General features: G+C 36.3%; 1 protein-coding gene across 3 annotated transcripts in view; it reads right to left on the reverse strand.

Annotated features, from left to right (window-relative positions):
• Positions 1 to 13,400, reverse strand: part of SMC5 (structural maintenance of chromosomes 5) — a 39,783-nt gene that overhangs the window by 19,548 nt on the left and 6,835 nt on the right. For 2 of the 3 annotated variants that reach the window (XM_015652884.3, XM_015652885.3), the window contains 8 exons: positions 12,734 to 12,874; positions 11,395 to 11,556; positions 6,968 to 7,039; positions 5,862 to 6,117; positions 4,467 to 4,621; positions 1,821 to 1,934; positions 758 to 852; positions 425 to 557 (listed from right to left, as the gene is read on the reverse strand). In XM_015652884.3, the coding sequence (XP_015508370.1) occupies positions 425 to 557; positions 758 to 852; positions 1,821 to 1,934; positions 4,467 to 4,621; positions 5,862 to 6,117; positions 6,968 to 7,039; positions 11,395 to 11,556; positions 12,734 to 12,874 (1,128 nt within the window). The remainder of the gene's footprint in view (positions 1 to 424; positions 558 to 757; positions 853 to 1,820; positions 1,935 to 4,466; positions 4,622 to 5,861; positions 6,118 to 6,967; positions 7,040 to 11,394; positions 11,557 to 12,733; positions 12,875 to 13,400) is intronic. The other variant, XM_033520664.1, reaches the window with a different exon arrangement.

Below are 13,400 nucleotides of genomic sequence, written 5' to 3' on the forward strand. Positions count from 1 at the left end.
CCTGTACAAAAAAAGAAGGTATAAAAATAGCAGATCTGCTAGTTCTAAATTACTCATGTCAAAAAGGATACTATAAATAACCAAAGATTTACCAAAACTCAAGACACATGAAGAGAAAAAATGCCCACTAAACCAAAAACAGCAAAAAGCCTCCACAGGACAAGGTACATTTGACTAAAAATATTGTTCAGCTTATATATACAGCATCAGCTATATTCTGTGAAAAACCAGGTTGACTGAATTTGTTAAAAGGTCTTGCAATATGTTAGCACATAATGAACTGTTCTCACTTCGACAAGGAAAATAAAGAGGATAAATAAAATTGCTAGAGCAATTTTTTGCATTCTACACATTTAGTTGCTAAATAATTTCCAAAATAAAACTCCACACCACAGGTATGTTTGTGCTTTTTCAGATACCTCACCCTTTCAATCATGTCTCTGGTCCTCTCTGTTCCCACAGGAACATCATGAACACGGTACTGGTAACAAAGGTAACTCATCACAGAGGGAGGAGCATCAAATAACTCCCGTAAATATGAAAAAAATCCGTATCGGCTGGAGAGAAAAAGAAAAACAAGCATCACAAATCACATTCAGCAGGTAAGCAAGCTGAAGTTATTGCAGGGTCAGAAAGAAGTCCCACTAACCCACAAGTGAACTGGCGATAATTTGAGTTGCATAAAAAATTCTAATACATAGCAAAAAACAAACCCACTGCATTTAAAACCATTTCCACAATACATTCAGATACATACTGTAATTCCTCAATAGGTCTTGAAGGTAAATTTTCAGCACATGATTCAGCAGGTGCACATACAGCATTCACTCTTAGTTTCTGATGATCACGCACCTATATTTAGATTGTATTAGATTATTTGGAAAAGACCAGAAAAATTCACCATATAAAAATAAAATACTAATTACTGATTGACAGAGTCAGAATTATTTTCAACTGATGACCTCTGGAAGAATTCACAAATTCACTGACTCAGAAATAACCAAACTCTCTAAAAGCAAACTCTATTAACATCTCTGAAAATGCTATGTGCTACAGAAGATAAAAGCAATCAAAGAAATCCAGAGCTAAGTGTTCAGTCTAAAGAGCTAATTACGTAAGTGAACTGTCAGTTGAGCTGGTTAAAGTAGCCTTGAACTGAGTTCCACAACCACACAAGCAAGACAAGCCCCCAGAATCTGAGGTATCACCAGTGCTGCTCAGGTATAAAGAAGTGATTAACTTCTGTGAAGAGTAGATGAGTCTTCAAAAATTGCAGGACAGTTTGTCACTAAATACACTGTTGTGTTGACTGTAGCTGCAAAATGTTGTGACAGTTTAATACCACATCTTCTGTTTTTTCCCTCCTGCATCATCTGCCTAGCTTTCAAAAGGAACAATCTTCTAACTGATTCAGGAGACAGCAGTATTATGAAATATAAGCATGATTTGATGCTTGGACCACTGCATGTCAAAAAAGATGCCTCCTGCCTCTTTAGTCAAACACTAATGGAAAATTTTGGTACTAAATTTGTAGATTTTCATTCTAGCCATTTTCTTGTACACAGTATTTTCTATTCAAGTGATCATTGCCTTTCAGAGGAAAACAACCTAAAAAACCACATTTTCTTAATATTCCTGCATCCCTCCAGTTATTCTAAGCTTTAAGAAAACCTTAATTATGAAGAAAATCTTTGAGCACTTTTCATTATATACTTGTTATGAAATGGATATCTATCGTCATACAAATTTACTTGGTAAAACTCCCAAGTTCAGGGCTCCTACATCAGTACAATAAAGTTTTAAAATTGGTGCCAACTTGCCTCCACCAGAAATGTTTCCATATCTTCTTGACTCTCAAAAACAAAAGCCTTCATATCATTGGCCGAAATGTGATTTTCAATGTATTTTGCATGTCTACTGTCTTTCACATTGATCTAATAAAGAAAGGTAATGAGCAAGTGATTTAATAAAGTTCAACTTATCACCCCCAAAAAACATTTTAAAATAGTTAAGATGATAGCCACCCCTACATTTAATGGAAACAAGAAAACTCTAAAAATAAATTTTCTTCCTTTATTGCAATCAATTCTCTTGGGAAGAAACCTGTGATAAGTCACAGTTCACTGTGCTTAATTTTTAGTCATCCATATCCTTTTCCAGCACTCCCCAAGTTATCACCATCTCTCACCATACCATCCCTCCATCTTTTGCTCCTTCCTGACCTTACTACCACAACTACCCCCATCTTATGTCTAATGGCACTGCTCCAGCACTGGTAAGGGTTTTTCAATTAGCAACAGAAAACACCACACTCCTCAAGCTGAGGTGTCTTTGAATTCCTAAGGAAAAAACCCCACATGCTTAAAATGGATGAAAATTTCCAAATCTGAATGAAATGTTAATGTTTGTGTTTTTCAGTTAACTTTCACTAGTAATTCCAACATTATGTCACTATACGTGACACACAAAGGCCAAGTTACACAGAACTACACCATTTAATAATCTCAAAGTGGCTAAAGATTGGGTACAATTAACAGCAATTTGAAAGCAGGAATTTTTAAATACACAATTTACATGATAGCAAAGTGTACTGGTTTTGGCCTAGGTAGAGTTAATTTTCTCCACAGTGGCTAGTATGGGTCTGTGTTTTGGATTTGTGCTGAACAAAGGGTTCATAATACCAAGATGATTGATCATTTCTGAGCAGAGTTTACACAGAGTCAAGGGCCCTTCTGCTCTTCATTCTGCCACAGTGGTAAGGCAGGGGTGCATGGAAGACTGGGAGGAAACAGAGCCAGAACAGGTGACACAAACTGACCAAAGGGATGTTCCGGACCATCATGCCCATTATGTAACTTGAGGGAAAGAAGGAAGCAGGTACATTTAGAGTGACGGCTTCCCAAGCGTCATAGTTTAAGAATGGTACTCTTCAATTTAGAAGGCCCACTAAAACCATGCTACTGCTCACTCCCCATGTTCCCTCCCTGCTTCCTGCTCCAGCAGGATGGAAATGAGAACTAGAAACCAAAAAGGTGAAAATCATGGGTTGACATAAGAATAATTTACTGGAAACAGCATTAAGATAAGAAAGAAACCAGTAACTGCAACAATTTTAATAATAAAAGGTTTAAGATTAACAATTTACACTGAAAGCCCCCAACAAATACTATCTGCCTCCTCTCCACAGAGACTTTTCCCAGCCTAAAAGGGATGCCATTCTCAAAAGCAAGAGTCTCTTTCCCCCACTCCTAGAAACAAGGTGAGATAATATGGAACAAATTAGGGTCTGGCCACATCCCACCAGCCACACATGCCCTCAAGCATTACAAAAGTTTAACTACGTCCTTGGCCAAAACCAGGACACCAACTCACTGTTGCATGTGATAAGCCCCTGCTCTCCTGGAGATGGCTGAACACCTATCTGTGACTTAATTCCTTGTTTTGCTTTCCTCAAGTGCATGGTTTTTGCTTTCTCTATTAAATTCTCTTTATCTCATCCTGTGAATTGCCTAATCTTTCATTCTTCTGATTCTCTACCCAGTTTTGCAGATGGGGCAGTGACTGAGCAGCTGTCTGGGGCTTGATTGATGGCTGGGGTTACACCTTGACACAGAGAAAACAAACCTACACATTAATTGATGTTACAGAGGTTAATGAGGCCTTAAGTAAAGATATTCTTATTGAAGCATTTATAAATTTATCTTGATGTGGTCTTTGAGGAAGAAATCAAAATTCTGGTAATAAGAAATACCTGGGATTCTATTCTAAATGAAAGCAATTTTGAGCAGTCCTAGTACACGTACAAAGCATAATAATTTGTGTATAAATATTCTGATAGTCTAATTTAAATTGTAGCAATACATTATTAAGTCAGTTTGCAATTCTGACAAGAAGCGCAACTGAAGATCTTCATCCTCTTCACATTACATGGAGCATGTATTACAAGAGGAGGAATACACTAAAAAAATAATATCCTCTTTGAAAATTTAGCCCTGCTATTCCTAGATGGTACTGCAGCTATGAAACCAAACCAAACCACAAAACAAAACTAGCAATAGATTTCTGTCTCTTGATGGCCAGGTAGAACAAACCAAAAAAACCACTTGGAGATCACAGAGAGAAGTAACCACAGCTGAGCAGGTTGTGCTGTAAAGGGAGACACTCAGTTGGCAACTATTAACTTTTTAAGCAGCAACTAAGAGCTGAAGTCCGAAGTAGTAAGACTGGAGAATAACTGGTTGTATCTTAGAGGAAACCTGCAACAGGCCTCTTCTTATGGAAGAAAGGAGCCATCCCACCTTACTCAATAACTACACTGCCTATGGAATTCCAATGATGAATATCCTGAATGTACTTGGCAGGACATTTCAAGATGTGTCTTAGAAGTCTTTCAGTCATTCTTGAAGCCTTGTGAGACATAAATAATTTGAACATTAACAGAGAGGTATGCAAGTAAATCATCTTACTTCAAGCATCATGGGTTCACAAACTTTTTTTTTAAACTTGTCTTTGTTGTTTCTTAGCCACATAAGAGCAGAGTGTGTGTCTCGGAATCTCATTTTAAGGTTCTCTTCCTTCATATGCATTATATTATTAAGTTGTCCAAGGCGATCAATTATTCCTGTAATTTAAGGTAGTTTCTTAAACAGAGTCTACAGCAAGAACACAGTATAACCAGCATTTTTTGATATCTACTGACTACACTCCTCCAAAACTAAGGTTGTTAGTAAATTATAGGAACTAAGTTTCCATTTCCAGAATTGAGATGCTGCTACTTCTGAAGAAATCTGAAGAACGTTAAAAGCTTAAAGCTTAAAATCTAAAATAGAATTAAAAACTTACCAAGGAATTACAAAATATGTAGGCACAGTAAAAATACAGGAATTTTGCCCTAAAAGTATGTTTTTTCAAGACTTGTTCTACCTTTGTACTTAAAAACATCCTCAGAGGAAAGAGACAGTAGGACTAGTAATGTGAAATATCTGTGTTATTTCACGCTGGCAAAAGCCAGAATGTGTGACAATAGACTGCGCATTAAAGCATCTGCTATTCAGAAAAGACAGATCAAAACCCGAGAATTTTGTGCTGTTCAAGGTAAAATATGTCTCCTTCCCCAGGTCACTTGGACTCTCTACCTCAGTTTCTTCTTGTTTCTATGGCAAGTTAAGCGCCAGCCAGACAGATAAGTGCAAATAAGCAACATTCACTGAGGAATATGTATACAACACCCTCACCATCTGTCAAGCTTCAATTTTTTAATTTCATTTCTTAGAAAGGACTGATTGTAAATCCCAAACAAATGTAAAGAAACTCCAGAATTAAGGTTAGCTAAAGTTTATCTAAGAAGGACAAATGCAGCATCAGCAGCCAATACACTGCATATAATATATGATGTAGCTAAAATACTGCCTCTAAAATACGGTTTTCTCCACCAGGTTTGGGATTGTTTTTCACAACCTGCTAACTACACACCCTCCTTTAAAATAAAAAAAAATCCTACCCCCCNCTAACAAAAGAAAAGAAAGTTGTGTTTAGGAAGTAGTAGTAGGAAAGGATAAAAACCCCAACACCTCCCCCCCCCCCCCAAACCACCAAACTACCAAAGAAGTCTCTTTACCCAGAGATCAGAAATACTGATTCTTTAAAGGATAGTTTTAGTTCAATTGTTACTTTTGAATCTTCCTGTTCAATTCTGAAAGTGGTTCTTACTTTTAATGAAACCAGTAACAAGAAAGAGGACTGCTATACATGTATTCCAAGTATGAAGGCTTGAAGTAAATAAACACCTTTCATTACTTCACTACAGCAGGACAGGCAGATTCATTAAAATAAATTGACCAAAAAAACCTTAAGTTACTTACTTTTCTCTTCCCGCTCTTGGTTGCTTTTTTCTGCTCTTAGATCACTGACATCATTATCAATATTTGCCCTTTCTTCTTGTAGGCTTCTCAGCTCAGTATTAACAGCATCAATTTGTGGCTGAAGATTCTCACAGACTGCCATTGTATCCAGCTCATTCTGCCACTCCTCTATTATTTTTTGAGTTTGGTTTATTTTCTTCTGCCTGTTTGATTCTTCATCTTTTTTCATTCTGAATGCCTGATTAATTTCTTCAATCTAAAAATTTTGATTATTTCCAACAAGAAATTATTTTGGTATATAGAACCTACAACATATATCTAGTATACCTGTGCAATTGCTATTAAATGCTGACATAACCATTATTAAATGACATAACTGCTATTAAATGCCGCCAAACCCCTAGAGCCTGCTACAGTTCCAGCAGCACTATGACACAGTTTCAATTGTACTATGGCAGTTGAAGGACATAAGCAAAAATACAATCAAACTTATAAATCAATTTTTAAATTTTCTTCATTTTCACAAAAGCAGAAACTTAAAAGTTAATAAACTGCTTAGTTACTTAGTACATCTGAAGCTTAGTCCATGATAAAGTAAAATCTATAGCCCAAACCCAACTTTGAAGTTTTGACTCTGCAGCCTCACACATTTCATTTATACATTTCTTCACCAAGTGCTTAGATGAGACTGTTTCACATACTAGCAAGGACTTTTCTTTTACAAGATGCAAGATGTATATCCTTAGAAACAAGAACCCCAGTCTCTCATCTAAAGGGCATGCTAAGTGCTGAGTAAATCACTAATGAGGCTGCAGCTTTACAAGGAAAGCCTATCAAAAGCAACCTGTGCATATACATCTCTGTCTACCGAAATACACACACATACTGTCTATTTTATTAGGCAGCTTATTTTATGAAGTATACACCTCTCTTAGTAATTCCTGTTTGACTGATTAGAGTTCTAAAGATATGTTGTGTCCTGGAGGGAGTAAAGAGTGCAAGCACTTGCAGTATCTTCATAGAAATTTGCCACTGTGCTAACAGAAGAGCAGACAAAAAAAACCCAAAAATAAACACCAAAAAATGTCAGACAGCAAGATTCTTACCTGTTTATCTTTCATCTCCAAAGCATCTTGTTTCTCTTTGCATTTCTGGGAAATATTTCTGATTTCAGCAGTCTGCATAAAGCAAAATATTTAAATTTACAGTCATAAATTCAGCTGTATTTATAAAAAGTAGTCAGATTTTGAACAACATCTTCTATATGCACAACTAAGTATGTACTCTGCATTTTACTACTGACAAAGTCATACTTACCCATTTCTTTTTCTTAACTGTGTCTGTAGCATGTATAAATTCAGCAATTTGTGAAGACTGGTATAATCACATACATACTGTACTGTTCACAACCATTCAGCTATGTCTGCAAATTCAGGCATGACATACAGAGGAAGTCCCTAATCTGAAGTTAAAATAACTACATCCTTGATTTCAATACAAATGTTACATTCAGGTCCCTACAATTATAAAATATTCTTGCCTCTTTCTCCAAACCAACTTTGCAAAGAAAGGTGATACTGAAGAGTGAGCAAGGCTTAAACTCCTAGGCACAGGATGGCCAAATGAGGTTTTGTCCAAGCCATCCTACCTCTGAAACACAATGTGCTAGAGCTAGATCCTACACAACTGAGCTTGACAACTTGTTGGCTCATGTGTAGACATCCATGTCTTGGCTCCTTCTCTATCCTCAGCTTCGATAAAGTGGAAGAATAATATAGGTTGGAGGGAACTTCTTGGCATCACCCAGTCCCATCCCTTCTCCGAGCATGTTTTATGGGGTTAAGCTGCCCAGGCACTCTCACAGCTGAGTTATGAACACAGGGGACATACACTATCCTTTCCCTGAAAACTGAATTCCTCCCTCTCTGAACCCTAAAGGCTGAAGCACCGCAAAGAGAATGCTGGAACACTGCAGAAGGATGGAAGGACTAGAAGTACATTCCACTGCAGACACAGAAACAAACACAGCATTCTCACTGGAAGAAACATCCTACATAGAGTTATACTGAAAACATTTAAATGCATCAAAAATGGAGAAAGTAAAACCATGCAGAATTTTCCCTACCACAACCTCAAAAAAGCACAAAAGTTTTAAGACTTACGCAGGAGGTTTACTTAAAGCCAACACAGAAGAAATACATCTGGATCTTGCAGCTGACTGCTATAAGGTACTGACTCTGTGATGCTTTTTCTGAAGAGCTCAGGGAGGCAGTCTGAAGAGGAAGCTCTCAGCTAGGAAACCGATGTACAATGCTCACAAAACAATTCTGAAGGCTCTCAAGCATAGGACACAAGTAAGGAAGTGGAATTCTGTTTTTCATTTATCATTGTATATTCACTCATATGTTTATATATAGACCTACCTACAGAATAGGTGAACAACTAGAATTGTCTTTATTATTTTCATTGTACAACCACAGAAGTCTGCTTTACACTATTAAATATTGCTAAAAAATTGCACTGCATAGTTAACTCTGTTCAAATGCCTTTAAAATACCTGAACAAACTGCTCTGAAAATACACCATTTCATCAAACTTTTTCTCCAAATGGTCAATTTCTTTTTTCCACATTCTACATGATACAATTCAAAATACCAAGTGTTAGTAAGTTTTCAATCTAACCCAGAAATTGAAAGGGTTTTAACAAAAAAAAAGACAGGAGAAAAAGTCATGTAATGTCTGAATATATTAATTAATGTAATTCCCAGATTTATTCCACTTTTTCTTGCTGTTAAGCTCCTTCCAGACAAAATTAAAACTCCATACTGGGCTTTTTTCTAACTAAGTTCAAGAAAGACAGAATGAAGATGTGATTATTTCTGCTCTCACACATATATCCTCATGTCAAGAAGCAGTCAGAATAATAGTCATTTGATAATTCATATAAGTCTGGAGCAAAAGGTGTGAAGAGAATTATACTCCTTACAGGTCTCTGAGAGCAGACTTAAAACACTAAACTACTTTCCCTTAATGCCAAATTGAAACTAATCAACTCCTTCTTGATTACAGAATAATTACCTGTGAAACTCTTGCCAAATGCCTGCATTTGTACAAAGATAGAACTGCAAGTTACAAAAAATTCAAGCAGTCTATGAAAAGGTGAGGAACTAATGAAGACAAATCAGCTTAAGCCATTCTAAGCTACTTAAGACTTGCACTTCCACATCATGTCAAAACTATCTCCTGACAGTGCAACCAGCACTAATTCTCATTTCCAACGACATTTCAACAGCCCAACTCTGAAAGCATGTGTGAGGGAAAAAGATTTCAGGACCTGAAAAAAAGTTACTGTCATGAAAGTTCAAAAAGCAGCAATACACCTCTCAGATCTTCTTAACTTGCCTGGTATCTTATAAATAGTTCATCCCATAACCACATATATAATATATTCCCTTACGTCTTTTTTCTGCAATTCTGGACTCCGAGTTCAAGACAAAATAATAATCATTCAAATTAGACCTGGACATATAATTTAACATCAGAAATAAAGGGTTTGGAAGTGTCTTACTATAGTACTATATACATAATAGTATCAGTTTTAATTAAGATAGGAAACTGTAAAATATCTCTGGAAAGCCATATTAGAGTAATTCAGTACGTCTTCTATAAATTACTTATTTTAAATTTATCCTCTTCCTGTATTTTTGTCTCCTGAAATACTGTAGAACAAATGTACCTAATCCAATTTCCAGACATAAATTAAGCAACACTTGAGCATATGGTTAACCTTTTGAATATACGGTATACAAAAGCTTTACTAAAGAAGTTTAGATTGGAAAGAAAAAAAAATTCTGATTCAAGTGTATAAATGAACCATCTTGTACATTCTCTCAGGTTTCCTTCCTTTGTTTTGTAGGAAGTGCCTATACTGAGCAAGATCCCTGCAAGCTAAAACTGAAATGATCACTGTTTGTCCTAGGTTTCTCACAGAAACAAAGTACAACCTTTAACAAAAAACGTTACTGTTATATTAATTCAGCCCAGTACTTCCAATAACAGTGGTACCAATGGTTAAGTAGAACTCTTCCCTGTTTGAAAAAAACACAGTAGCTTGATACAGGAGTAAAGCCTAACAGAGTAAGACCTAGCAGGGAAAATAAAGTTCAGCAATTCACAAGCAGGAAGACACTGTTCCATTATGAAAATTTCAAGCTTCCAGATGTTAACTTTCCTCTAAGAAAGTACACGTACCCTTAAACAACAAAAACCTTCAAAACAAAAAGCCCAACCACACCAAAAAAAGGTGGCTGCAGTACGCCTGCAACATTTTGGAACATTTCAGTGTTTTGTCTCACAGCATAATAAACTCAGGGACAAAAAACCTAAATACTTTTAACAAAGAACTTTCTTATAATTATGAGGTACTTGAGTATTCTTGAGGTACTTGATATTATTGGTGCACCGTTTATCACAACAAAAACAACAGTGTTGCAAACAACAATCTGTAGGAGTGTTTTGTCTGGTCTTTCTGGTTTGGTTTTGGGTTTGTTTGTCATTTGGGTAATGGGTGTGTGTTTTGGCTTTTTTTTTTAGAGGAAGTATATGACCAGCTTATTAGCTCACAGTGTATTAAATGCCACTGAAGTTTCAGACCTTCATTCTAAGAGATGCTTCAAGGCAGCAGTGCTCTACAGGTGTCACATGTCTCCACATCAACTCCTCTGAGCAGGTCACTTACCTTCAAACAGTACTCACTGCAGCAAAAAAACATTCTCATGTGATCATTTAACTTTGGTTATTCACTGCAAATTTGTGCAGCTTTTGCACACAATGACTTCTGCAGCCTGAATATAAATAATAGTTAAAATCCTGCAGGGAATTATAGTCCTGTTATTTTTCATATGCAAATAATATTTTTTCCATAAACCAAGGAAGAACAGCTGTTCAAGAAACTTACGTAAACTGTTACATATAGGTAGATTTACCATTAAATTAATTATTAATGCATAAAAATATTCACAACTGATGGAAGATTACCATCTAATTAAAAAATCAAGTCCTCCTTATGAAATTTTGTTCAATATTAGAGGAATGCTTTTAGGCCCGCAAAGTTGCAATTTATCTTAAATAAACCACATTTTAAGAAGGTAGGAGGAGCAAGCATACACAAAACCAAACTACAGAACAGATGAAAGGAGACATCTAATTCAATGGAAGTACCTAACTTGGGGAAACTATTAACATTATATCCCAGAAGATTTTTGATGTACAATGAGGAGAATTTTTAAGATTTCCTTTTACAAAACCAAGAGAAGACTGAAGAATTGCTAGTGAAGGCTTACTAAGGAATGTATTCCCTGAACAGACATGGAAAAGGCACTGAGAACCAAAGGCACAGGTGCTTCAGGAAAATTTCTGCTGAAACATCATTATGACACACTAGAAAAAAAGAGGTTATTACTTCACATTTTACAAAGCTGAACACAGAACACCTGAAGTACTACCTATGTTAAACAAGAACTTCAATACCTACATTATCTCTGGTTTTCATATCCAGATTCTTTAAATTTTCTTCAGCTTCTTGGATTTTTTTTGTCCATGGGGCATGCATTTCTTTCAGACACTTCAGTTCTTTCTTAACTTGGTTTCGGTTTTGTTTCACTTCTTCATGCTGTTCACGAACATTTTCATATTCCTTGGAGCAGTTGAAAGTAAAACAATAAAAAACTTTTGCGTTCTATTCCAGTTTATTTAACGCCTCATGAGTTTTAGAAAAAAAATCTCTTTCAGAAACTAGTATTAGAGCAACCACGTAAGTAATACTGTTCCTAGTTCCAATGACCAGGAATTGCAGAGATCATTCCACCCAAAGTAAACAAGGACACCCTAAATAATATAAAATTCAACTAGAAGAAGAAACAACCCATTTGTCTGCAACTACCTTGTCTCTAAGTACATCTGGGATTATGGAAAAATTCCTTACCCCACTCAATTCATAGTTTGAGACTACTTAGGTAAGAGTCTAAAAGCTAAGGAACAAATAACCACAATTTCAGGAGAAAGAAAATAAAAGGAAAGGAAAGGAGCTGGACAAGTTGTCATAGCAAGTAACAGACACAACCACTGCTGAAGTAAACCAAGGGGACAGAGTGAAACACTTTCTGGAAACAAAAACTCCACCACACATCACAAATACCAAAGCCATTGCTATCTACGAAGTTTAACTGAAGATATATTCATGAGAGAAAAGAGATGGTAAGCAGTATGGTGACCAAGAACCTCCACTCTGAGAAGGTAGGAATTTTTGTAGAGAATGTAGTTTAAGCTGAAGGAGTCATTTTAAGTGATTTGTGCATGTATGTTATACTCTGGAGAGAAAAAACATTAAAAAAGGAAGGATAAAAAAATAAGGGGAACCATTCCCCAGCCCCCCACCCCCAAAGAAACATAAGACAACAATATGTTCCAGGACTGTGAAGGGTTGACAAAAAAAAAAAAAGATATTCAGAGGACCAGAGAGAGGAGCAGATTCATGTATACAGGGGGACAGAGGAACGGAATGCTATTTGACTTTGTATGCACTAAAGAAAGTCCCCAGTTCAGAACACAGGCCTAGCTAATTCCAAGCCTAGGAGTTTATTATTGCAACAACAGTAATAAATAATGATAATGACAATGATAATAATATTGTTACATAAAGACCACCTGGAAGCTACAGAATTTCAAGACCTGGCCTATTTGAACTGTACAACTGTAAAGATATTCAAATTATTCTGGTCACACTTCTTCTAAAGCAACTTTTGGCCTACTTTTAATTTCACAGTCTTACAGAAAATGGGTTAAGTGAGAAAAACACTGGAAATTAAACTTACCACCCATGGCCTTTTCCTCTCAAGCATCTCTATTAAATCTACATGGCGCTTGCATTCATGGTATCTTTCAACATCTTGCTTGTACCGTTCAACCCTCTGTTTCATTTTCTCCAGTGAGGTGGTTTTTTCTCTGCACAAATTCTGTAATATGTATTTTCATGTTTTACAGTACCTAAATAGTTCTCAGAAAATAGTCTACATCTCGCTTGTACATTAAAGCAGAAATTTAATACTAGAGGAGACAATTTAGTACAGCAGTAAGTAGAGGGGAACCATCCAAAAAGACAGAAGAGACAAACAAAGGATTAAAAGAATGGCTGTATGGCTAAGGACAGACTTTGTTCCCAGAACATTGGTCCTTTTCCTTTCCGAAGTCTGTCTCTTCATTTTCAAGGAAGTGAGCAACACTAAAGCACAGGACCATGTTTGGTCATTAGCCAATAACTTTTAAAAGACATAAAAGATCTGTCTATGGAAGTTGTTGCCTAGAGAGAAGCAAGGAGTATTTGACGACAGACATGCCTCATCTTTTGGGTCTGGACCATTCACACACAAGCATGTGACTGAGTCAGAGTGAATGAGTTCTGAGAAAAGACAAGCATTACTTGGTAAAATCAACTTAGCACAGACTTTGTAAATAAATACCACTTTCTAATTCTGTAACATG

Source organism: Parus major, chromosome Z (assembly GCF_001522545.3).
Source record: "Parus major isolate Abel chromosome Z, Parus_major1.1, whole genome shotgun sequence".
Classification (NCBI taxonomy): domain Eukaryota; kingdom Metazoa; phylum Chordata; class Aves; order Passeriformes; family Paridae; genus Parus; species Parus major.